Genomic DNA, 27,139 nt, shown 5'->3' with positions numbered 1-27,139 from the left:
GTGCTCTGTGGTGGGGGAGACATCCCTCTGGAGGGGGGTCCTCGGGGGGGGGCGCTCCCCATGCTCCCCAGTGCGCAGGAGGCTATCTGTTCTATCCAGGAGCTGAGGCAGCTTGGCCCCTCCAGGCCAACTTCCCCTCCAGCACCCACCCTGTCCCCAGTCAGGGAGAGCCCGGGCCCGGGAGAGCAGGAGGAAGGCAGACAAGCCCTGGGAAGAGTTCGGCCCCATTTCCTCGCGAGGCTCACTGGCCAGGGGCGGGCACTCACACAGCGGTGGCCCAGGGCCTTCGAAACGACTCTAGCAAAAGCCACTGTGGCTTGCTTCCATCTGGTCCCCTCCAGGGCCACAGAGCCCGCGCAGGGTGACACCGCGGTCCCCGTCCTAAGCAACAATACTTGCCCCCTTGACAAAGCCATGGGCCTGACCCTGCTGCTCTTTTGGCCCCAGTGACAACACCCTCTGCCCCCTGCACTCAGAGGGCCGATGAGAGGCTCTTGGTTGAAGGCCGGCCCCTCTGGGCCGCAGGCAGCCTTCCAAACAGAAAGCCACAGGCCTCATTTCCAGGTTCCCCGCAGCTCCGATAGGGCACGGGGCCCACGGTGCACGAAAGCGCCCGACCCGCCACCAGCGTCCCTGGCCCATGTCGTGAAACTGGAATCTGCTCCTCCAGGGGACAGTGCAGTGACGCCTGGGCCCTGGCAGCTGCCTGTTCTGGCCATAAACTCAATCAACAGACGCCTCTGGCCAGCAGCCCTGTGGCAAGAAGCAAGGGCCCATGAGGCCTCACCTTGGGGTTCCTCACACACAACGGCTTCCAGGTTCTCTCCCTTCACGTAGTCCGCATTCAGACCCTCTGCAAACGGCAAAGAGCAGAGCTGGTGGCTGACACAGAACTTGGCCCCGGCCAAGCCCCAGGGTTCTTGTCACAGTCCTCCGAGAGGACGCCCAGCAAAGGCCCCCGACCCGCTTCCCCCTTGGGCAGGTGCCACCACACGGGAGCCCGGGGGCCCAGCAGCAGGCTCAGCACCACCCATGGGTCCACATGCCGGCCCGGGGTCCAGCGAGGCGGAGAGCGAGCCGGGCGCCGCACGAGGGAAGGACACATGCAGCTGCAGAGGGGCAATGGCGGGCCGGGGCTCCAGGCAGAGATGTCGGCCAAGCTTGCCGCCAGCCAGGGCGGGGGCTTCCCGGCGACACCAGCACCCTCGGGCCACCGGCTCCTCCAGCTGCAGGGAAGAAGTGCCACTCGCACCCCTGTTTGCGGAGGGCCCAGACCGCAGGGAACTGCTCCGGTCCGCTGTACGGGCCTTCTCCCCACTGACTTCCCAGAGGTGCTTGGGGACCCTCAAAGCATCCTCTGCATGCCGGCACTCAGGTCACCGAGCACTTGGGCTCCGGAGCAGACCCAGCCTGCTGCTACTTGGGGGGTTGTCCGGAGTCCACGTCCTAGCCCTGGATAAGCAGAGGGCTATAGGCCTTATCAGAGCCCTGTGCCTGTGGGCAAATGGGGCCATGGTTCTCACCAACCAAATGAGCGCCAGGCACAGACTGAGTCCCTCAGCCACCCCAGGCTATATTCCTGTGGACTGAGGCCGGTGAGTGAGCCAGCGGAAGCCGAGAGGTGCTGGGAGATGCACCTGAGCCTCCGATCACTGCACCGCGACCGGCCTGCCTGCTCCTCCGTGACGGCCGCCAGCAGGCATCTGCCTCCCAGATGGGACCCCCAGCCACAGCCCCGCGGGGCCCAGAGACAGAAGGCCTGGCGGCCGGCCTCCTCCCACACACAGCAGGGCAAGCTAAAAACCACTGAGGTCACAGCCAAGTGGGTGAGCACCAGGGGCAGGGAGGAGGGTGGGGAGGACCGGGAGCAGCGGGCGGGGAGGGTCCACAATGACGGTGACAGACTGTGGCCAAAGCAAAAGAGGAAAGTAAGTGGAAGCATGTCATTACCTTGACCTTCTGCTGCATCTGAAGGCAAGACACAAAGCTTAGGACCCCGGCAACAGACCACAGGGGCCTTCTGCCAGATGCGCGGGCCCCGTCACACTGTACCGCTGAGGGCACAGGTGGAGAGCAGAGGGTCCCCAAAGCCTGGGCCCCTCTGGTGGCAGTAAAGGCTGGAAGCAAGGGGGACAGTCCCCCTCAGTAGCCACGCACCATCTCCCTGGGGCTTCCCAGTGCACAGGCCACCTCCACGCGGGGCTGGCCGCGGCCACTCTGGGCAGAGGCTTGGCAGAAAGGGTAGGAACTAGGGCCTAGTTGCTCCACAAACACCCATGCGGCTCCTCCTAATTCCCGCCCGGCCTGGGTGCCAGGGACACATCTGTGGATGTCGCACTCCTGGCTCCCCACCCCCACCCCCGCCGTGAAGCTGCCACACAGGGCCATGCGCCCTCCCAGTCCCAGGACCAGTTAGGCCCCGGGGCTCCAGGCCCGGTCGGCAGGGGGCGCTGTGGCAGCACGCAGCAGGGGTGTCCGCAGCTCACAGGCTGGGAGGGCGCTCCGGGCCCAAGGATGAGACCAACTGGGTGAGAAGAGGGACAGCAGAGGGAGCAGGACACACTCAGGGAGTCTGGCTTCTGGGAACAGGCGCTGCTGGTGGGGTTGGAGCCAAACCAGGAAGGGCTTTGAATGGCCGAGCTCAGCCTCGGGCCCAGGATCTGGAGGGCAGTCGGGGCAGAGCCGCTCCGCCAAACAGAGGAGGATGGGGACAGCGGGGCAGGCGGGAGACGGATGGAACCGTCACGACAGAGGATGGGGAGACCCAGCCCGGGACAGGCGGAGGCCATGGCCGCATTGACGGAGAGGTGTGGCCCCAGAGCAGACCTGTGCAGGGGACACCAGCCCTGGGAGGGGGACCCTCTCATGTGGGAGGATTCTGAGACAGGAGCGGAGACACCTAAAAAATTGTGAAGAGCATTGATAGTGCAGACGCAGATACGGAAGGGAGGTCTTTGCCAAATGCGGGGGATACTCCACACTCCGCTCCCTTCTGTGGGGACAATGCTTGCGCAAGTGTGTCCAGGGAAGGGACTCAGGACAGCACAGAAGCAGCAACGACAAGGACATCTTTGACAGATAGAGGGGAAAGTGGAGGACTAGGAGGGGGACAGACGGACGGTGCGGGGACTACAGACATGGGCGGTGAGGCCCCCACTCAGACTGAGGGGGGCTACGGAGGGGGAGCCCTCCGTAGCCCCCCAAGCACACGTGCCTCCCCCACCAGCAGGCTGGCCACCACCTCCAGGCTACCCTCAGAAAGACATCCTTGCATAGAAGCTCACGGCTTGCAGCTGTCCTCAATGCCCGTTTTGGTTTATTCTCCCTCAAATGTCACAGAAATCATTTAACAAGAAGTACGCCAAGGCCTTCACGGTCTCCTGTTTTCTTTGGCTTTGCCTGCTAATCCGATTTGCAAAGCCTCACACCTGTTTTAGAAAACAAGTGTGAAAATGAGGTATTTTCTCCTCACTTTCCTCCCCCAACCCACGGTCTCTTCACTGCCTCTGGTTCCCCTGGGGATCTCAACTCAGTTCTTTCAACAGTCCTCCGAGCCTCTGTTTCCTTGTCGATAAAGTCAGGGTGCCCTTGAACCTAGCCCCTGGCGCTGAGGCGGGGGTCTCAGGGCGGGACACCACATCCAGCCCTTGGCAGTGGCTGGGAAGCCATTCAGACCGTAACTCTGTCTCCGAATGTGCTTCCTCACAGCTGCAACCCCCGTGCCCCAGCATATGAGCTCTCCTGCCTGGCTTGGATAAGCGCGGATCAGGCGCATCTCCGTGTCAGGAATGGCGCTCCTCAGAGGCGTGGCCACGTCCTCCGCCCCCACCACCTGTGGATGTGACCTTATTTGGAAAATGGTCTTTGCAAGTGTGATCAAAGAATCTCGAGAGGAGATGGTCCTGGATCGAGGGCGGATGACAAGGATCCTGGATCCTGCCTGCGATGACAATCGGCCTTCGGAGAGGAGCAGACACACAGACACAGGAAAAGGCCCTATGGAGGCACGGACTGGAGTGGTGAGGCCCCAAGCCAAGGGATACCTGGAGCTGAAGGCGGCAAGGCAGGATCCTCCCACACAGCTGGCTGGCACCATCGCGGTAGATGGTGCCAGATGGTTCCAGAAGGCAGGAACACTGCCGATACCTTGATCTTGGACTTCTGGCCTCCAGAACGCTGACAGAATAGATTCTGTCATTATAAGCCACTCCTTTTCTTTGCTTTTGAACTGGGCAAGAGAGAACTCTAAGGACAATCCACCTTCCAGTTCCCTACCTCTTCTTGACACCCCTCTGTTCACACCACTCTACAGTAAGGCTTGTGGGTCCACAGTAGGTCAAACAGAATCTAGAGCAGGGTGACCATGAACAGCTGTGCAGGTTGTGCACTGAAATATGAATGGTGCCCCTGGAGCACTGCAGCACATAGCCTGTGTAACTGTACGTGGTGGTCCTGGTCAAGAACGTTGTCCAAGACTAAGAAAGCAAATATAATCGACAGAGGAATGAAGAGGTAGAGACTTCTGCATTACCCACATCCAAGCTTTCTGGGGCCCAGGCTCATTTGTTGGCCCCCGGGTTGGACCTTAGGGCAGAAGCCGAGACCCAGAGAAAGGGTAGGGAGGGGAAGCCTCACATGAGATGCTCCTAAGCATCAGGAAAGAGGAAAATCATCCTTGAGCCAGGCCCTCTCACTTGAACTAAAAATTCCCAGTCCCAGAGACACTCCATCAGCAAGCAGTGGCACAGCAAAGCTGTGCTGGTGACATGACTGGAGGTACCCTTCCTGCTCCCCCTTGCCAGGTCCGTACCGGCTGGGAAGATGTGGAGCTCTGTCACTGTGCGGCTTACAGCTGAGACGCAGCCAGCGACAGTGTAAAATGAAAGCAGGCAGGGAGGGCTGCAAACCTCACCCTCTCTTCAGCTCCTTGCCTCCTTGCCTCTTTAAAATGTGTCATCGTGGTGGTGGTGCGCCACCAGATCGCTGCCCTGTGCCCCGGAGGAGGCCAGCAGCATGAGCAGGCAAGGCCTGAAGCCGAACGGAGACCCCAGGCTCCCTCCACTCTGCGTAAGACACACGCCCACATTCCCTGGGCGCTGCCCACGGAAACACTGCAGTCTGGCCTCGGCCCGTCCACTGCAGAAAGCCCACCCAGGAGTTGGCCTTGGGCAGGCTATGGACTGGACCTGAATCGTGCCCCCATTGCTGCCCCTCCCCCCTTGCAAGACCTTGGCCGCTGGGTTTGGAGGCCACAGCATGGCTGCACTTACGCTGGATACTGAAGCAGAACTTCTTCTGCTGGTAGGAGATGTAGCTGGAGACTGCGCCGATCAGAGCCATGGCTAGGGCACTGGCCACACCCGCGATGGTGCCAGCCTCGGCCGACACTCCTAGGCAAAAGGGGGGGGTGTGTGTGTGAAGAGATGTGGAACCAAGCCGACAGCCCCACGAGATCAGCTCCCGCGCCTGGCTCTTCTCCCTCCACCAAGCTAAGCTCATTCAAACGCCCGTGCCCTCCAGACCAGAGTGACAGGGCAAAGCCACTTCTAACTAAGGCTTATGCCAAGGCCTTCTTTCCATAAGGATTTCCACCCTGGGAAGCTGGGGTCTCAAGCCAGCAGGCTTCCCATGGGGCCACCTTCCTGGGGACCTCAATTTTCATGCTTAATTCTTTTAAATCACTATATCCCTCTGCTGCCGGCACAAGGTCTCCTCAGGACACAAACGCACCGGACTCCGAGTCGTCACTGCCGTACCGCCCATCACCTGGAAAAAGGACAAAAACCGTGAGCCTGTGACCCCTCCCCCCAGCTTGCGGACAGCCTCCCACAGTCCCCCCACACACCTTCCAGTAAATCCCCAGTGGGCTTCTACCTGACTCTGCAAGACCTACTTCCTTATGCCTACCAGCTGCAAAGCCCAGGCCACCAGGTACAACTCATTTGTAAAATGACAGTGACTGTGCCCGAGCACGTGTTGTAGCCCAGCTCTTCATACACGGGATACTTTGTGGCGCGGTGAAACAGGTATGCCTAGCATCCTCATCTTCCAGGGCAGGGGGCAGGCTCGCCGGTGAGGGACTTGCCAGCTGGTGGCAGAGCTGGCCCCATGCCAGGCGAACCTCCTTCTGGATGCTCGCACTACCCGTAGCCCATGTCCATACGGTCTCTTGGAGGAAGTCCCGATTCTTTATCTCATTGCAAAATATGCTTCTATGAAACTTCAAAAAAAAAAAAAAAGAGACGACGACGACGACGACTAGCAGAAAAGCAACTCCTAACTCCACCACCCAGAGTGATTTTGCAGTGGGTATTTCAATCGACTTGACTCCTGGGCCTGGCGCTTCACACACTTTTCTCCCCGTCCAGATGTTTCCATTTGTGTACTGCAGGTACGTACACAGCTACGTAGGAGCACAAAAGCAACTGGAGGCTGGCCATCCCTGATCCAGTATTTTGAAATCTGAAAGGCTCCAGGACAGATCAGTGGGTGGCTGGGATTAGGGTGGAGGAGGGGAGGGAAGGAGACAGTGTGACTCTGAAAGGGCCCTGCAGTGACTAAACTGGTTTTTCTCAGGGCCCTGGTGGTGGTCACATGCGTCTCTACCGTGAGCGTGCTAGAACTGCACAGAACTCAACACGCGCTGACCTCCCCACAGAGCAGCACCCTAATGAGCAATGGTGCCATTTCAGGACATTCAGTAGCCTAGAGCTCTCCCTTCTCAGGGCAGAGTGCTCTTTCATGGAGGGGGCAGGTGTGTATCCCCAGCGCCCAGGATTTTTAAGGGAAACCACTCTGGGTGTTGGAGGCAATGAACTGTGGCGCTTCCTTCGCCAATCGGAGCCTGGGCATGTGTAGGTTCGTGGACTGTAACACACGCGCCCCTCTCATGGCGGGACCGAGGGAGGCTGTGGATGTGGGGGGCAAGGGAGCCTAATTTTGCTGTGAACCAACCTAAAACTGCTCTGAAAAAATGAAGTTCGTGTTTTAAAGCACGGGGGTGGGGGTAGAGAATGAGGTTTGTTATGTTCCCACTTAGTGCTGAGTCCTCAAGTTACGGGTCCCCGATTGGGTAGGAATGGTTATTTACAGAAAAACCAGCACTGGCTTTTTCAAAAGCACAGTCAGTGCTATCGGAGAGCACCAGGGCAGAGGAGGGGCCACCGAGCAGAGAGGAGGGAATACCGAGCGGAGCGGAGGACACAGGGTCCTCTGTGTATCGGCAGGTCAGCAACAAGGTCGCTTGTGAGGACCCGGAGTCTGACCGTGTTGGCTTGTCAGTGGTCCCGTCTGCTGTACTGGATGTGGCCACTGCCAAGGAGAGGGGCATGCCCCTCGGAGGAGTCCTCTGCCGATGTGCTCACGTCAGATTTTCAACCTCCCTTTTCTTTCACCTCGAGTCTTGAACGTCACAATCTGTACGCTCGGGAGCTGCCAAGACTGTCCCATGTACAGACTGTACAAGTTGACAAGAAAATACGCAGACTTCAGTAAAAGGAACAAAAAAAATCTGGGCAACAGATGCGAACAGGCAATTCAACACGACATATGAAGAGGGTCTAATAAGCACTAAAGGTAAAAAGTGTTTCACAGCTCTTGTAGTCAAAGGAACACCGACGCCGACAGGATAGCATTGTACAGCGATGAAATTTACAAAGATAACAAACCTAGGATACTCGGGGGCGGGGAGGACAGGAGCCAACAGCGGCAGGAGGGGACAGTACACTTGGAAGAGTCGCATCATTTCCACTCTATACTTCCTGTGACCCAGCAAGTCAACATCCAGGAACTTAGCTGACAAACAATGACAGGTTTCTGTATTTGGCTCTGATGAGGTTTATCAGAGCGGTAAACAGCCGCAGGGGGAGAACTCTCAAAACAGGTACTGATTAAATAAATTATGGTATAATATCATGCAGTCATTACCACAGTATTTTAGAGTACTCTTTAATGACTGAGAAAGATATTCAGGGTCCTACTGAATAAAAACTGGCTTTAAAAAAGCAGCATGGTCCCATTTTTATAAAAATATTTACAAATATAGTATTATCTAGAGAAAAATTACTGCAAGCATATACTCCTAAGTATTCCTGGTGATCCTCCCTAGATGGTAAAATGATAAAGGAGTATTTTCATAAACTTTATGAGAAATGCTTAATACACCAGCCCATTTTCCCCACAATTGGTGGAACAGCTCCAAGAAGCTATTCCACAGGTTGCTGGCAGGATCTCCATTTTCAAGGATGCTAAGTTTTGCAACCCCACCTGCCTTCTGGGCTCAGTATATTATATACCAGAGACCAGAGCTGCCCCCTCATACTAGAAGCTGCCCCGTGCAGCCCATCTCCTGCTGCCGTCTGCTTTTGTCCAGAAGCCGATACACCCCCATCGCGGCGCAGCGCCCTGCCCCCAGCTAGAAGAGCTCCCACAGCCGTCGTGGGCACTGTGCCTGCGGAAAATGCTGGAAGAGGTGGCAGCACCTCGGTGAGTAAGTCCTAGACACGCCCTGTCGTGGGCAGAAGTGCCAGGCCCAGAGCGCCCTTGAGCGCAGAAGGCAACAGCGCCCACGCACACACGTCCGGCTTCAGCCCACTGCAGACACACTCCTGGGAGGCAGGGACGTGGGGCACGGATCTGCCCTTCTTGGACAACAGCAGAGCCCAGGGCTCACACTGAGCGCCTGCCACACCTGACAGTCACGGAACACTGGGGACATTCTATCTAGAAGTGCTGGGGCGGGGGGCGGTCAAGTGTTTAGGGACTCTCGTAAGTCGTTTCCTCTTCCAACAGCTACAGCTAGGATGTTCAGGTTTTGTAAAAATTTATTTTCATTCTAAGAAGACGGACAGCAGAAATGGAAAACAAAAAGTAAAAAGTTAAAAGCAAATAAAGAAGGAAAAGGATTCTTCCTTTTCCTCCAAGAGGAGAAAGCTCAGCCTCCAGCCGGACCCCTGCACAGCTGCTGACCCCAGCCATCTTTCAGGAACCCCCTCCCAAGACTGGAAATGCTGTGACGCTGGACACAAGCAAGCACCAGCCAGTGGCCCCAGCCCTCTCTCCCCTCCCATTCCCAATGGATTCCTTGGGTCAGCTTATCAAGGGGTTTTGGACAACACACCAGGGTGCGTGATCTGGGGGTGCTGACACCCCACCCTCCACTCCACATCCTTTCCGGACTGAGAACAAACACAAGGAGCCAAAGAAAGATCTGGCAAAGCACTGGCTTCTCGAAGGGGTAGACAAGCACCCCAGCACCATCAAGGTCAGGGCTTCCTGTTTGTCCTCTTCCCTTGAAAACCCCTTGCAGCTCCCCTGGGAGAAAGCTGGGTTCACAGACTGGACCACAGAGTTCACGGCCTCTACGAATGCACTTACCAGAGGGCCCTTCGGGGTCCAGGACTAAGCGTTTCATGCCATGACCCCAGCACAAATGTGGCCCAGAGGGTCATCAGCCGACCCCATCAGCTGTGTCCCTCTTCCCCTCACGGGGAGGCAAGATGAGAGGGTCTGCTCCCTTTCAGGCCCCTCGTCTCAGCAAACACTGGGGTGCGAGGGATACACGAGCCAAATGCAGCAGGAGTGAAGGTGTGACTGAGCACGGTGTGGGCTGGCCTGCGCGCGCATGAGGACAGGAGCCCGAGGAGGATGAGGCGAGGCGGCCGTCACATCCGAGGGCCATCGCAGGCCAGGCTACCGACGACCACAGAGAGCTGGAGCCTCCAGAATGGAGGTGACCATCTATTAAGGGATGGGGAGCTTAGTGCTCCCCAGAAAATGAGCAGGAATTCATGGGGAGGAAGGACAGCATTTTAGACAGAGAAGCAGCTGTCTGGGGTTTTCCTCTAAGTTCTATAGCATTTGTCTGTCTGTCTGTCTGTCTGTCCACCCCTCCATCCGTTCATCAGTTTCTCTTATTTCTACGTCGCATTTCAAAGGCAGTCACAGATATCTGTACACGCAACCCCTAAACTAATATACGACCTCCGTTTCCACGTTTGCTTAGGATGCTCCTTTTTTAAGGTAAAATTTACGTATGGTAAAACACACAATCTTCTGTGTACCATCTGATAAGTTTTGGCAGATGCAGACCCATGCGAAACCCGGCCCTCCACCAAAATGTACAAGAGCATCGCCACCCCAGAAAGTTCTCCTGTGTCCCTGCCCAGTTAATCCCTGTCCACATCCCAACCCCGGTAGCCACAGATCTCATTTCTAACTTTATAGATGAAGTATCAGAATTTCGTATGATTGGGCCATGTTTTTATATTGGTAATTCGTTCTGTCATGTGAATATATAAATATATCACAATTTGTCTATTCATTCTGCTGCTGGTACTTGGGCTGCTCCCAGCTTTTTGTTTTTGTTTTGCTATTATAAATAAAGCTGCTATGAATATTCTTTGTAAGTCTTTTTTTGAACAGAAGCTCTCATTTCTCTGGAATAGAAGTGAGACTGCTGAGTCACTGGGTAGGTCTATATTCAGTATTTTAAGAAGCTTTCCATTCCCACCAACACTGCAGGAGAGTTTAAGTTAACCCACATCTGCACCGACATTTGGTATTGTCAGTCTTTCTTATTTTAGCCACTCCGGTGGGTGTGTTCTGGTAGTTCTTTGTGGATTTGATTTGTCTTTCTCTGATGAATAATGACTTTGAACATCTTCATATAATTTCCTTCTATATAAAGTATCTGTTCAAATCTTATGCTCGCTTTTTAACTGTCCTGTCTTTTCATCAGTACACAATGGTTTTATCAGAGGACTGACACAAAAGCAGTTCCGTGTTCCTGGGCGCTCTCTCTGGAGCCAGGAGGCCAGTGAAGAGGTTAAGGTAACAACCCAAGAGGGGAGGGGATGTGAGCCTGGGCTCGAGGGGAACCAAAGAGAAGATTCCAAATTCAAACGACACTGGGGAGAGGACTTCTGGCATGACTGAGTGAGGAGGTCAACAAATCCTTTCCTCCAAAAGCAACTATAACCCCAGACAATTAGAGGCAGTCAGGACAGGAAACCGATCTAGTTCCGTCGGGAAGAACTGGAGTCTGTGGCCCTCCGCGCAGGGTTGCTCTTACCCCCACCCCCCGCCCCCAAGGTCTTCCAGCAGCTAGTCTGAAGGCAGACGGGTCGACAGGCTACAAAAGCCAGCAACTGCCCTTCAGCTTGGAGCACGGTCAGCTAAATGTGGCGATCTCAGTGGCGAGGAAAACAGGGAGAGCCAGTGGCTCCTTTGGCCCAAGCAAGTCACCAGTCACCTACCTTGCCAAGGTTTAAAAAGGAGGTGGAGAGATAAGACAACCACGGGGGGCTTAATAAACCCTCCACAGAGCCTTGCTTGTCCTGACGCCACGCACATGCCCACTAGAGACACTGTGGTATTGGCTGAGTCCAGGAACAAAACCTTACCCTTATGGTCAACTGCTTTTCACCAAAGCAGCCAAGAGAGTTCAGTGGAGAAAGAATAAGGGCATCAGCAAGTGGTGCCACGACTGGGCATCCACATGCAAAAGAATAAAGGTGAACCCCTGTCTCACACCATATACACATTAATTCAAAACAGAGCAGCAAAGACCCAAATGTACAAGCTAAAACTGTAACACTTTTAGAGGACGTAGGGAAGAAACCTCCATGACCCTGACTGTTCTTAAACACGAGAACATGATTCATGATTCATAAAAGAAAAAACTCAATAAACTGACCTTTAAAGAAATAAACATTCAACAAACAATACTATTAAGAAAAGGAAAATACAGCCATAGAACAGGGAGAAGATATCTTCAAAATCATATGCCTGATAAAGGACCTGTACCAAGATTATATAAAGAACTCGTAAAAGCAAAAACCCTCATTTGTTTTTTACAAGAGCAAAAAATCTGAATAGACTTCACTGAAGAAGACGTTCAACATCATCTCTCATTAGGGAAACACAAATGGAAAAAAAAAACCTATACGCATTTATAAATGTTCGCAGCAGCTTTATGCACAATCGTCAAAAACCAGATGCAACCAAGATGTCCTTCAATAGGTCAACAGCTAAGCAAAAGTGCTCCATCCAGACAGCAGAATACAACTCAATGCTAAAAAGAAATACATTGCCAAGCCATGAAAAGACGTGCAGGCATCTTCAATGCACATCGCTAAGAGAAAGAAGTCCGTCCGCAAAGGCTACACGCTGCCTGATTCCAATTACAGGACATTCAGGAAAAGGCAAAACTAAGCGGAAGGTAAACAGATTCGTGGTTACACTAACAGGAGACAGATTAGGGCTGAAGAAGGGAGAGTGGCTGAGGACCAGAGAGAAGGATGGAAGAACGCTCACGGTGACAGGACGGTTCTGTCCGGTACTTGGGTGGTGGACACGTGACCAAGTGCATCTGTAACGACCCACACAGTTGTCCACCACGAAGAGTGAACTTGAACGTATGTTAGCAAAAGAACGAAAGGAAACATGGACCAGGTGCGCGGGCAAGCTCCGGACTGGATGCAGGCTGTGACAACCAGACGTCGCTCCTGGAGGAACAGGGAAGGAGGGACAGAGGAGCCGACCAAAGGCTGCTCTGTCTGGGAACTGTAAGGGAAAGACTGAATTCCAACACGAACGCTGTGCTCTCAGCGGTGAAGCTGTTCCTCACAGAGGTACAGGCTGATACCAGAATTGAGCAAGGACACAAATCGCAGACGCGCGCTAGGTTTCTCCCGGTCACGGAGAAGCAGGAAAGGGATGCCCAAAGCAAGCCTGGGGCGCCAGATCACAGCACTGGAGAGCACGCATGATTTAGTGGACAACCACGCGCCGCTTGCCTGCTCCTGCCCACTTAAAGGGTAGAAAAGTGGTGCCATCCCACTAAGTCAGGAACACACTCAACACGCAGATCTTTCCTTCTAACAGCGATTGCTTCCAGTGAGGGAGGCAACGATCTACGGAACTGGACGCCAGGGGAGATCTTCCCAGCAGGCAACAGTGTGCAGGAAGAAGGGAATGAGACCAAAACAGTAGGAGCCGGTCATCAAAGCCAAATACTGCAGCGGCCACAGGGGACAGAGAGCTGGGACCGTCAGGAAGTCACTAAGGACACGGAGATGTGGACCCAGAGGAGACAGAGGACTTGAAATGGATTGGCCTCAAGCTTCTCACTGGGGCGGCCGGTGGGACCTGTTGACAAGACACTGTCCCTATCACCTACAAGCAAAATATGGGGCGCTCCCGCAAGGCCGACAGAAATGTTTTCTTGATTAAAAAAATCTATATAACATAACGCATTATTTCAAAACCAAACTCCAAAAGTATAGTTGAGCCTGGTGTACGAACCTAAGACCCAAAGTTGGAAAATACGTTAGTGAGGATCGTTTTTTTATGCTGATGATCATCGCGTATTGAAATAGGATGTTTTACCTGCACGCACGGCATTAGCCTGTCTGCACAGAGGAGAACATCTGAGAATTTCACCGTGTGCTTCTCATGACCATGTGTGCCCAGGCTCGCACTGGTATTTTCTGCTGGGACCCCCTTTATTTTCTTTGAATGATGCTTTTAATGACGGAGGGTATAGCTTAACCTAACAATTGGTTATTCTTTAGATGAGAAGTTCAAACATGAGCCTAATTAAAGACTTTCCCAACAGTTCCTCCTGACTAAAACATGCACTGCTGATAAGGAAGCCCCCGACGCGCCATTCGCCTTCCATCCAAGTACCCGCTCCCACTCGCTACCGCTGCCCGCATCTCACCATCTAGAAATACCATTTGTCACCCAGGAGTAATTGGCCAATTTGCTGGGTTTGCCCTTTAAATGTTCCATGTTCTTCTGACACCTGTGAGTTTCGTTTAGTGGCTTTTAGAACTTTTTACTCAAGATGACATTGTCTGGAAAGGTGTTTTGAAGGACAGATGTGACTACAGTATCCTTTACTCGGAAGAGAACACAGTTCCACAAGAAAGGCACACGGTCCCCGAAAGAATGCTAATGCCACCGCCAGGACCGTGGGGAGCGTAGCAGGGTCCCAAACGGACACACTCCTAACTCGTTCACACATGACCGCGGTAAGTCACGACCACAACCTGCCACAACACGTTGCTGTCACACCGGTCACAACTGTAACAACTCAGCATTGTAACTACAAGTTACAGTCACCACATACCATCAAAACAGGCAGCCACCACAAGTAACAATCAGGAATTCCAATCATAACTTATTTTGCACATCCAATCTGGCTGATTCTCTTCATGGTAGGATCAGCTCTTGATGTGTTATTAGGATAAAAGGTTTAAATCTTTGGTGGTTTTGGGGGGAGGGAGAAGGCATGACTAAGAGGGGCTAGCATGAGGGGGGTTCCTTGTGGTGATGAAACAGTTCTGTACTCGGCATCCTGACTGGGTGTGGGCACTGAAATCTGCACCTACGAGGCAACTTCACAGACCCACATGTGTGTGCAGGCACACATGGGTACATGCCAAAGCTGATGCCACGTGCATCGGGTCTATATGTGACTTAACCACAGCCGGTACCACGGCCAGCTTCCTGGCTTTGACAATATACTACGGTTACAAAAGATCAGTGGCGACCTTCAGGGGACGCTGGGTGGAGAGCACACAGAAATTCTCCTGCGTAATTTTTCTGACTTCTTGAGAATTTTAAATCTTTTTTTAAGATTTTTTAAGTAATCTCTATTCCCACAGTGGCGCTCAAACTCACAACCCCAAGATCAAGAGTGGCACAACTCTACAGACTAGGCCAGTCGGGCTCCCTGTGTTCTAAACTATTTTAAACTAAAAAGATATTTTAAAAGATGTCAGACTTCCTACGGGTCTCCTAAAAAATGCTTGTCATGATGAGCTTTGCTCCTCCCAACCCAAGGGTGAGAGGATCCTCAGGTTGGGGGCAGCAGTGGATCCCAGTCACTGGCTCCGACTCGGGATGGACATGCTAGCCACGCGGCCCCTTGCCTTGGGAGCACCAGGGGGACCGCGTGGCTTTTCCAAGTTGGCTTATGAACTGCCCCCCTTCCTTTGAGCCGCGCAGCCCACATGATTCCAAGTGAGCCCTCCGAGTTGCAAGCAGGATGTTTAGAAACGACCTCTTCTATCCCAGATGCTGAGGAAGAAAGGCTCCATTAATCTGGTCACCACGTAATCACGTCTGTAATGAGACTGAGAGGTTTGAACAAAGCAGTGACCCTAACCTCACCTTTGTCAGGTTTGTATTCACCACCGCCTAATATGTCTTCAAGATCCTTGTCTGAAAAACCTGGAGAAAACAAAATAGGAACGTCAATACCACAGCACATTTTGCAGGGACAAAAACCTTGTGGTAGTGTTGCCCAACATCCCCAGAAACTGCCTGCCAGTTAAGGATGTCCTTGATGAATACGGTAGGAAATTCTAACAGGGCGCTAAAATCCTCTCCCATTAGACTGCACACCTTGTACAATCTCGCCCATCACTTAGAGCGTTCAGTGGGACCACGAACAAGGGGACTAGCCCCCCTGTGATTGGGTTATATGAGGTGCCAGAGGTGACGAGATGGTGCGGATGTAATTAAGATCCCAAATCAGTTTGGCTTTGCCTGAATCAAAAAGGAGGTTACCCTCGGCGGGCCTGACTCCAGCTCAGAGTCCAGCTCAGGCCTGACGCCTTCCTGAGCTCAGACACCAGGAGCAACAGAGTTAGCTTTCCTCTCCCAGGCTCTCCCCGGTCTCTGTCTTTCTCCATCAGTTCTACAACCGCAAGGAAATGTACTCTGCCAACCGCCACACGAATGTGGAAGCGAACGCCAGCTCAGAGAAGCCCAGGCCGGGCCGACATCGTGACGTCACGATGTCCCAGCTCCACTGTTCCCGAACTCCTCACTCACCAAAGGAAACTGTGAGTCCATAAGTGGGTGCCGCCTTAACTCGGTAAGCTTGTGATCATTCATTATGAGGTAACAGAAAAGTAACACAAGGGAAGAGAAAACTGGATTCCGGCTTAACCACAGAGTACACAACTCTAATGTTCTACGTGAGAAAATGGAAAAGAGCTTGAATATTTGGCAGATTTTTTTCCTGAAAATGAATGAAATGAGGCTGTCACTGCAAAGAAAACCACTGGCAGGGTCTGTTGCCAATAGTAAGATTTCAAACACAACTTAGAATTTTTAAAAAATCTGTATCCACCCTTGTGAGCTCAGCAGCCTCCCAACACTTAAGACTTCATTGAAGGAGATGGGGTGATGTTAACAAATGAGACGTGGCACTATCTGGAACTTCAAAAGGGCTCAGGACACCAGGATTTCCAAATGACCAATGCACAATATATAAAACCACAAATGGGTAAACATTCCATTGAAAGTCCAAGCAAGTCCTGGAGGGTTTAATGGAATCAAGTATGAAAAGTTCACTGATATGGTCTCAGATGCCACCCTACACTGAAACGGTAAGACACCGCCACCAGCCGGGTCTGGGTGTCTTAACAACGAAGAATATCTACAACAATGATCTAAAAAGTCAATTAAAACACTCCTCTTCCAACTGCCTATTTCTATGAGGCCAGATTTCCTTCATACACTTCGGCCATCACAATCCATTACGATAGAATCTGGAAACAGAGTGAGTCTAGGTCTTTTGCTTCAACACAGAAATGTGCACAAAATGCACACAGAAACAAAAGCCTTTGAAATCCCTGATGATTCTGGGAGTCCAGGGACCAAAACGTTTGTGAACTACTCTTTAGGGTTCTCTCCTACACCTCGAAGTGTTCCCAGCTCAGCCGGGCCCGGGGGCTCTGCGGGTCGCCACGGTGAACGAGCGACGCTCTGGCCAGGGAGCCGCCGTGCGGCCCGGTGCATGTGGCCAGCTCTGACTCACCCCCTCCCCCAGCGCTCGGTTTCCTGCGGCTGTCATCTCGATCATTCCGGTCATCCAGGGCGTCAGCCAAATCAAAGTCGTCTTCTGCAGTAGGCGCCGAAACATACAAGAGAAAGTCCATCGGTTAAAGCACTGGTAGCTCTTCGGACATCTGCCCCAAAGCGAACTCCGTGGCACCCTTCATTACTGCCCTCCCTAGAGTGGCCGTGTTACCTGCAGGCTTTGGCGGAGCTCGGGTTGTCCCTGGCCTCTTAGTTGTGGTGCCATGGTCCCATCGTGCTAAAATGGAGAAGGGGGACAGCATGGGAACACATTTAGTAACAAGATACAGCAGCCACTTCACAGCTCAGGGATGTCACATCAGGACTATGGTGCCCCTGTCTTAGTCCCTGAGGCCCCTCTAAGGCCTCTGACAACCCCTGTGAGGATGACAGCGGAATGGACAAGGTTTAAACGAGAGACCAGTTCCATTCACTCTCCTTCAGACGACTGAAGGACCTGAAGATTAACGGGGTGAGGTGTTCAGCCTCGATCTGCAGGATAAAACGGACCCCATGGCCCGGGGGGTTCCAGAGTCTGGGCATGACCCGTGGGAGCTTCAGGCCTTGGTTTCCACCACTATCAACCTGGCACCGTAACCATAAATAACACTGCCCAGGGATGGACCAAGATTATGTTCCCAGGAGAGTGTGGGAGTATCTTATGAACTGAAAGTAGTATAATACCAACGGAATAGTTCATATAAGCATGGTTCTTACTCCGTAACTATTGGGTTTTTCAGCACAACCGGACTCCTCTAAAAATACAGACTCCTTTCACAACAATTACATGGCATGACGTGCATGAGTTTTCCAATAATTTATTTTCTTGAGCTTAAAGAATGTGCCACAAACTGTTCTATGACTGCAGGTTGAGGAAGGGAAAGGAAATTTAAAGGAGAAGAAAGGCAAAGACAGTACTCGCTATGGCAAGCGCTGATAAAAGAGCAATATTTGTGGGGGAAAAAACATCAGTGAGTTTTACAGATCAATAAGGTAATCCTCGAACAGCCCAGATAATTTACAATGCATTACTTGTCTTTTCTGGATAAGGCCTTGGGGTTGTCTGTGGATCAAAGGAATGTAAGTCTGAAACTTCTGGAAAGAGTATAAAAATTATAAAAAATACAGTAAGACATGACAGGAGATTTCTAACTAGGTATAAAGGGAGATGTCACATCATGATAAAAGGTCAGTCCACCAAGAACACAGAACAATCCTAGCCAAACAACAGTGTCAAAACACACAGAGAGGAAACTGTTAGAGCTAAAAGGAGTGAGCAACAAGTCCAAAATTAAGCTGGGACTTCAATGCCCCACTGTCAGCACTTGACAGAACTACCAGAATGAAACCCCGCACTGACAGGGAACTGACAACACAATCAACTGAACAGGACGTAGCTGGTGTGACGGGACCTTCCGCTCAGCCGCAGCACAAGTAATTGTTAAAGCATGCAGGGAACTTTCACGAACAGATTGTATCCTGGACCAGAAATCCAACCTCAACAAACTGAAATGGACTGAAATGTGAGACAGGCCTCTGTCAAAATCCTAGAGGAGAACACAGGCAGCAAACCTCTTCCACCACAGCCGCAGCAACTTCTTCCTAGAAACATCGCCAAAGGCAAGGGAAGCAAGGGCAAGAATGAACTATTGCGGCTTCATCAAGATCGTTTTCCTTTTGCACAGCAAAGGAAACTGTCCACAAAACCAAAAGACAACTGACAGAATGGGAGAAGATATCCACAAATGACATATCAGATAAAGGGCTCATATCCAAAATCTGTAAGGAATTTACCAAACCCAACACCCAAAGAACAAGTAATCCAATCAAGAAATGGGCAGAGGATATGAGCAGACATTTCTCCAAAGGATACATACAGATGGCCAACAGAATGCTCTACATCACTCACCATCAGAGACATACAAATCCAAACCACAGGGAGATATCACCTCACACCAGTCAGAATGGCTAAAATTAACCAGTCAGGAAACGACAGATGCTGGCGAGGATGCGGAGAAAGGGGAACCCTCCTACACTGTTGGTGGGAATGCAAGCTGGTGCGGCCACTTTGGAAAACAGCATGGAGGGTCCTCGGAAAGTTGAAAATAGAACTGCCCTACGGCCCAGCAATCACACTACTGGGTATTTACCCCAAAGATGCAAATGTAGCTTAAAGAAGGGCCAGGTGCACCCCAATGTTCATAGCAGCAATGGCCACAGTTGCCAAACTGTGGAAGGAGCCAAGATGCCCTTCAACGGACGAATGGATAAGGAAGATGTGGTCCAGATACACTACGGAGTATTAGGCCTCCATCAGAAAGGACAAATACCCAACTTTTGCATAAACATGGATGGGACTGGAGGAGATGATGCTGAGTGAAATAAGTCAAGCAGAGAGAGTCCATTATCATCTGGTTTCACTCATTTGTGGAGCATAAGGAATAGCATGGAGGACACGGGGAGAAGGAAGGGAAAATGAAGGTGGGGAAATCGGAGACGAACCATGAGAGACTATGAGCTCTGAGAAACAAACGGAGGGCTTTAGAGGGCAGGAGGGTAGAGGGGTGGGTGACCCTGGTGACGGGTCGTAGGAGGGCACGGACTGCATGGAGCACGTTCTTCATAAACAGTGAATCATGGAACACTACATCAAAAACTAATGATGTACTGTATGGTGACTAACATAGCACAATAAAAAAAAAGATGAAAGACAAGCTACAGAGTAGGAGAAAATCCTTAGAAAACACACATATGACTAAGGACTATGTTCAGAATACATGGAGAGTTCTTAAAAATCAGAGTAAAAAATAAACAATCTGATTAGAAAATGGGCAAAAGACATGAAGAGAAATCTCACTGAAGAATTGATACAGATGGCCAAGACGCACATACAATTAGGGAAGTGCAAATTAAAATCACAATGAGGTAACACCACATGCCTAGCAGCATGACTGCATCAAGGACCGGCAAGGATGTGGAGAAAGTGGATCACTCCTTCACCACTGGCGGCGATGTGAAATGGTACAAGCACTCTGGGAAACAGGCTGGCAACAGTCTTTAAAAATTAAACCCATGGGACACCTCGGGGGCTCAGTCATTAGGCATCTGCCTTCAGCTCAGGTCATGATCCTGGGGTCCATATTGGGGTCCTTGCTCGGCGGGGAGTCTGCTTCTCCCCCTCCCACTGCCTGTGTTCCTTCTCTCGCTGTGTCTCTCTTTGTCAAATAAATAAAATCTTTAAAAATACATAAACGGAGCGCCTGGGGGGCTCAGTAGTGAAGCGCCTGCCTTCGGCTCAGGTCATGATCCCAGGGTCCTGGGATCGAGCCCCACATCGGGCTCCCTGCTCTGCAGGAAGCCTGCTTCTCCCTCTCCCACTCCCCCTGCTTGTGTTCCCTCTCTCGCTGTGTCTCTCTCTGTCAAATAAATAATTTTTTTCATTTACAAATAAAAATAAATAAGAAATAAAACATAAACCTACAACTACCATATGATCCAGCAATCACATTCCTGGTCATTTACCCTACAGAATGGAAAAACTCAAGTTCATACAAAAACCTGCATATAAATGTTTAATAACCAAAAACTGGCGATGACCTTCATAAACTGTGGTTTATCTACATCATGGAACACTATTTGGGAAGGGAAAGCAACTAACTTTCGATGCCTACAATAGCTTGGCTAGATTTTAAGGGAATTATGCTAGTCGAAAAGAAAACCAATCCCCAAACATTACATACTATATGATTCCATTTACACAACATTTCCTAAATTGCCAGATTCTACCAATGAACATAGGTTAGGTTAGGGGGTGGGGACAGGATGGGGGGTTTCAGAGAGGAAGGTGATAGTGTTCATAAAAGGGCAGCAAGAGAATCTTTACGGTGATGTAAGCGTTCTCCGTGTGGACTGTCGTGGTGGATACACGCACCCACCCGGGTGACAAACCACACAGAAGTAGAAACACAAACATACACGTGAGTAGAAATTAACCCAGGAAAATGTGCAGAGTTACCACTGGGGAAAGTGGGTAGAGGGTACACACGATGTCTTACACCTTCACGAGCTCACAATTTCCTCCAATAGTTAAAAAAAAAATAGTTAAACACTGATTTGAGCATCAAGGTCATTTCTGGGGAAAAAAATGATCTGATACATAAATGACTGGTGTTCAGGGCCCAGGAATGTCTATTATCGATCTTAAAAACTGAGGAGCAAAGCAGGCAGAAGGGCAGGAAGTAAGAACATCTAGGAGTGAGGTGGGCTACACAAGTCGTTTCCAGAAATAAGCTTATGTTCTTTCCTGATCCTCACGGTTGGTGGCACATTGAAAAAATCACACAGAGAGGATATCTTTACAGGACAAACATCCCTGCCTCTTGGAGATGAGGGTATAAAACACAACTTTTCTAGAGGGCCTGGGGTCACTGCTTTTCTGTTCTCACACTGCGCTTCCCTCTTAAAGACCAGAGTCCCATTCTCACCTTTCTAGATCAGTGGATCTGATCTTCCATGGGCAAACTGCCAAGCAGGCCAGTGATCACTACACACCGAAGCTTACAGTGTGGGTTTTGAGGTACTATGGTAAGACTTCGGGGCAGGTTGGCCTGTGGATCAGAAGAGGCCCTTGCCAAGGCTCTGCCAGCCAGGGTGTGCCCCTGACGCTAAACCGCCCCGCGCCAGTGCCTGCAGCAGCAGCATGCCGGGGAAGAGCCGGGACCCCAGGCTCCGGTCCCGTCGGCCCGCTAGCTTTGCAGCAGAACCCTGGACAAGTCCTTCTCATCCGAACAAAGAGAGGAGGACGTGACCATGACCCGGAGCTTTTCCTCATGTAAAGGTGGCTTTAGTGTTTTTTAAGTTTACTATAAAAGTAATATATGCTCAATATAAAAATAATCCAGTGGTACAGAACTGAAAGAAATTCAAATAGTAGAGTCAGCCTCAAAGGCGCCCTCTGAGGTGGCTACTCAGTCTTTTCAGACGCGCTCGCGTGTTTTCACAGAAGCAGATTCTGTCGTGGGACTTGACTCTTGCCATGTCGGTCGCAGAGAGCACCCCCGTTCCCACGCTGGCTGCAGCGCACGAGCGCTCAGAACTGTTGGGCCGTGGGGTTTGCATGTTGCGTTCGGTGCTGATGGAGGACACGAGGCAGCTGCCCAGGTGCAGAAGGGCACCTAGAGGGACAATGCTTGGATGCAGAAAGGCTCCAAGATTTCAGCAAATCGCCATCCAGAAAGCTAGAACTAATTTACAGGACAACCCACGGAAGCGAAGTTGTGAAGGCAGAGCTTGACACAACAAAGACACCTACAGGGACTTGCTGCTTGCCCCGGCTCCACAGTTAACGTGCTCACGGCACAGTCATGGGGAGGAAATCACCCATTTAAGGGAAAACTGATTAAGGTCTGATAACTAGCGCTTGGCCAGTAGTTCTCAAAGAATGTTCCGTGAATCCCTGGGGGTCTGTGAGGTCATAACCATTTTGATAACCCTCCTCGGGTAGGCTCTGCCCTTTTACCAGGGCTGACATTTGCCCAGTGCTGCGAATGCGAGGGCATGTGCACCGAGCGTCGCCCCCAACGGGAACCAGGGCGGGGAGCACCGAACGGTAGGACGAGGCACTGGATTCTGCAGTCGAGAGAGAACGCCAGTTGCCCTTAATGTCCTAGATGGTGGGCAGAACCTGCGGACGGCTGTGAGCGTTCCCGCCCCGCTCCCACCCACGGCCTGAGTAGTCCCAGCCCCAGGAGTGCGGGAGGATCCGCTGTCATTCCCAAGATCAGGCAGCGGCAAAGGGATTCCCACAGCTCTAATTCGGATGCCAGTCAGCAGGACCGAGTCCCTCCCTCGAAAGGGACAGCGTCCCGCGGGATTCTCACTCCACCGGGCGCTAAGCCTGAGCTTCCCCGCGTGGACACTAAAGGGAGGCGGTGCACCTTCTCGCGCAGTCCCCGGAGCAATGGCCATGAGCTCTACAGCTGCACAGAAGTGAATTCTGCCAAAAGAACCAAGCTCGCCACTAGGTCACCTCGCACGGGAAAAGGGACCGTGCAGATGCAATGAAGCTCAAGTCCTCGAGATGAAAAGATTATCCTGGAACCTCCTGGCAGGCCCAAGGGGTGGGGAGAGAGACAGGCAGGAGATGGGGGGAGGAGAGGTGAGGAGGGGAGCAGGGGTGAGAGTGAGGGAGACACTGGAAGAGGCTACTTTGCTGGCTCTGAGGATCGGGGAAGGGGCGGCTGGCCGAGGCGGGGAAGGGCACAGAAGCAGATTTCTCCCCAGAGCCTCACGCAGGAACGCAGCTCTCTCAGGACCTTTCATTTTGATCCAGCAAAACCCAAATCGAGTTTCTGACCCCCAGGACTCGTAACGTGATGCATCTGGGTTGTTTTAAAGCCCGCACACCGCTGTCATTTGCTCCAGCAGCAAAAAGAAACTGTAGACTTCAGGAGCAGGGTTCAGCACTGCTGTAATAAAGACCTAGACACGGAACAGACAACGGCTGGAAGGACTTATGCGCAGTCATGCCCTAACCCTGACGGAAAACGCCGGGGCTGCCTCGAACAGCCGGTGAGCAGAAATACGGATCTTAACAGCTAGTGCCAGCTATCGAGCACTCGGGAAGATGGCAAGAACATGCTGGAGAAAACCCACAGCGTGCCAGGGAGTCCTTAAAGCATCGCGAAGTCTGTGGATGGGAACAGGGATGTTGAGGGCTTTGCCAGGGAGCGCTCCGATGGAGGTGAGGAGCGCGCTACGGGCGCGGGCGGAGAGAAGATCCTTATGAGGTGGCAGAAAACTGGGCTGAATGACGCATCCTGTGGTTATGTGGAGAGCAGAACTTGTAAATAACGAACTTGGAAAGGCCAGCTGAGGAGATTTAAAAAAAAAAAAGAAAGTGTTAAGGGTTTGGCCTCCTTTCCTCCTGCTGCCCATAGTCAAATGCAAGAGAAAGACAGGACTGAAGGCAGAACTCCCCAGCACACAGTAAGCAGCACTGGAAGGGCTGGGAAAGTTCTATCCTAACCCGACTGCAAAAAGTGCTATAAAACTCACTGCCAAGAGAGCACGCTCTGAAGAGAAAGCCAACGGCATGGCTGGCCAACCTTTTAGTAGGGCCTTGGAGGGCTCAGAAGGTCAGAGTTTTAGTCACACACAAGGCTCTTTGAAGAGATTATACGTATCAGGCGCCTCAGTGGAAAGATCTATGAAGGAGCCTCTTGTCCAAAGGAGCAATCTCCGTGACACACACGGGAAATCTGCAAGGTTCTGGAGCATTTACAGCAGCAGGAACACGGGCGGCTTGGAAGTAAGAGGGACAGACAGAGAACAAAATCAAAGAAGGTTCTTAGCCTCCCAAAATGCTATAGGCAGAAACTAGGCCAACAGAACAACTCGGCTGCAAACCTGTGCTATTCTTCGTGACAAGGGAAGGATGAGCCGAGGACAGAGCTGCGAGCCGAGCGCACAGCTGGGAACCACCGCAAATGTCCCCGGGCCTGGAACCTCATGCACTTCGCCCAGCTGGATTTCGAAATTGCTGGAAACTGGTAAAATTCTCATGCCTTACATTTTCTCCCTTTTTTCAAGATTTGTCAATTTATCTGAGAGAGCGCATGTGAGCGAGTGGGGGACACTGCCTCATTTTCTCACTTTTGTAAACGGAATGTCCGTAACTGCTGTTTCCCACCCCTCTATTGTATCTGGGGGACCAACTTGTTTCTGGAGTTTCACAGGTGCATATACGGAGGACTACAAGCCTTACCTACACCTGATTTAGATCATTTAGGTGATATTTGGGACATTTGTGCTGATTAAATTAAGATTTTGGAATCTGAGTTGATGATGTAATGAGCTGAAACTTTTGAAGCAGCTGAGACAGACTGAATGTCTTTTGCACGTGGGAGGGATACGAGTATTTGTGAGCCAGAGGGCAGACGTGGTAGAAATGCAACGCTCCCCTTACAAAGACGGGAGTGTCCTAATTCTAAGAACCTGAGAATACATTACCTCACACATGGCGAAAGGTTTTACATTGTTTTTTAAAGAATACTGAGATGGGGAGACTATCCAGGATTATCTGGATGGGCTCGATGCGATCACAATGGTCTTTGAGACAGAGAGAGAGTGTGTGTGTGAGTCAGGGACGCCTGGGTGGCTCAGTGAGTCAGTCATCTGCCTTTGGCTCAAGTCATGATCTCAGGGTCCTAGGATTGAGCCCCAGGTCAGGCTCCCTGCTCCCTGGGGAGTCTGCTTCTCTTTCCGCCTGCCACTCCCCACCCCCTGCTCATGTACTCTCTCTCTCTCTCTCACTCTGACCAATAAATAAATAAAATCTTTTTAAAAAAGAGAGAGAAAGACCTGAAAATGCTATACTACACTGCTGGCTCTGAAGATGCAGAGAAAGGACCATGAGCCAAAAGGCAAGGAAACCAACAGGAGGGACACAGCTATGCTGATACTGACTTTAGCTCAATGACAGCCATTTCAGATTTCTGACCTCAAGGAATATAAAACACAGGTGTTGGTTAGTGACCGACTTTGTGGTAATTCATTACTGCAGTGATGGAAAACGAACCCAGCCTCAGACCTCACATGAGCCCCCAGCCCTGGCGGACAGCCCACCTGCAGCTCCGCAGAAAACACGGAGTGGAGGACCCTGCCAAACAGAACCCAAACTCCTGACCTGGGGTGGGTGTGTAAGAGAACACACTGGAATCGCTCTAACACGTGACAAAACTGTGTACGCCTCAACACACATGCAAGGACGGACAAACCTTGGGAGTTGGAACGAGTGTAACAATCAATGGTTGTGGTATTGCAGTACAATTTGCAACACGCTACCACTGGAAAAAGCTGCATGAACAACCCACAACAACGTACAGACTCCTCCACCAAGATGTCTTAGAAATTCTCAAAAATGCACACAAAGGTGGAGCGCCTGTGTGGCTCAGTAGGTTAGGCCTCTGCCTTCGGCTCAGGTCATAATCTCGGGGTCCTGGAATCGAGCCCCGCATCGGGCTCTCTGCTCGGCGGGGAGCCTGCTTCCCCGTCTCTCTCTGCCTGCTTCTCGGCCTATTCGTGATCTCTGTCAAATAAATAAGTAAAATCTTAAAAAAAAAAAAGTACATAAAGGTCTTGTCACGTAATTGTTTTTGTCTTGCCAAGCAGTTATCATAAAAAATATGTTTGTTAACAGATATGACACTTTATTATTGTTCATTTTAAATAAATAAATATTTTAAGATTTGTTTTCTTTTACATTCAAAGATGAGAAATACTGCTAGACGTGACCCACGAACACAAAAGCCCTCGCAATCCTCAACGATGCTGGGAGTCCTGAGACCAAAAAGTTTGAGAACTACTATTTTAGCGTTCTGTGCCTTGAAGTACCCTGAGTCCTAGGGGAGCGCTGCGGGCTGTTGTAGTTAATGAGCTACTACAAGGTTCGGGGAGCTGCTGTGCCGGCCAGTGCTTCCAACCAGCTCCGACTTACCTCCTCCCCCCGTGCTCGGTTTCCTGCGGCCGTCGTCTGGGTCATCCAAAGCATCGGCCAAGCCAAACGCACCTTCGGTGAGCATCAAAACACAAAGGAAACAGCCAACTGATTAACAACTGGTACAAGAGTCTGAAAAACGCAAAACACTCCTGGGTTCGACTGATCGACACAATTGGTGAGTTCAGACAAAGAAGTTTAAGTTGGGCTCCGACTCCCACAGACACTGGTAATGAAAATACCAACAGATGAATCGAGTTGCTGTTCTCTCTTTGCACTATGTTACCATCTTCTCAACTAATTTCTATTTCTGTGTATGCTGTGTATGCAAACAGACCATTTTAACTGTCTACTCACTGATTACATGCACTGACTCAAGATTCAAAACCAAGTGCAGAGTCCACAGACCAGACAAACAGGGAGGCTGCATGGTCACAAAGAAGCCCTTTGAGGGTGGAAATGTGAAGACATGAGCGCAAATCACAGAGCAGGGGTAACTCTCTCTTCGTTCATGACTGCCTCTCCAGAAGAATGGTAGCCATCCACTTCCAGAAACACGGTAGCATGCTCAGAAAGTACTAGTAACAAGTTCCCAGATGGGAGCAATGACTGTGCCCCCACCCCAAGGCAAGGTTTACTTTTTTGTTTTGTTCACATGAGTGAGGATGTCTGAATAGTAAAGTGGCCCATCTGGAGAAAGCTGAAACAACTCCAAGAAAAAGTCACGCAGAAGCACCAGGTTCCAAAATCCTTCCCTGAAAGAGA

At 51.4% G+C, this 27,139-nt stretch overlaps 1 protein-coding gene across 7 annotated transcripts in view; it reads right to left on the bottom strand.

Moving 5' to 3' along the window:
* CD99L2 (CD99 molecule like 2) overlaps positions 1–27,139 on the bottom strand; it is a 95,935-nt gene that overhangs the window by 2,615 nt on the left and 66,181 nt on the right. Inside the window, exons 4-11 of one of the 7 annotated variants that reach the window (XM_082716547.1) lie at positions 26,375–26,446; positions 17,051–17,116; positions 16,838–16,918; positions 15,181–15,240; positions 5,731–5,766; positions 5,271–5,390; positions 1,951–1,968; positions 788–853 (exon numbers count right to left, since the gene is read on the bottom strand). In XM_082716547.1, coding sequence (XP_082572673.1) covers positions 788–853; positions 1,951–1,968; positions 5,271–5,390; positions 5,731–5,766; positions 15,181–15,240; positions 16,838–16,918; positions 17,051–17,116; positions 26,375–26,446 — 519 coding nt within the window. Of the gene's footprint in view, positions 1–787; positions 854–1,950; positions 1,969–5,270; positions 5,391–5,730; positions 5,767–15,180; positions 15,241–16,837; positions 16,922–17,050; positions 17,117–26,374; positions 26,447–27,139 lie in introns of all 7 variants that reach the window. The other 6 variants (XM_082716546.1, XM_082716549.1, XM_082716548.1 and 3 more) reach the window with 6 other exon arrangements.

The sequence above is a fragment of the Mustela nivalis genome, assembly GCF_964662115.1.
Source record: "Mustela nivalis genome assembly, chromosome: X".
Lineage (NCBI taxonomy): Eukaryota > Metazoa > Chordata > Mammalia > Carnivora > Mustelidae > Mustela > Mustela nivalis.
This window is presented reverse-complemented; position numbering and strand designations above follow the sequence as displayed.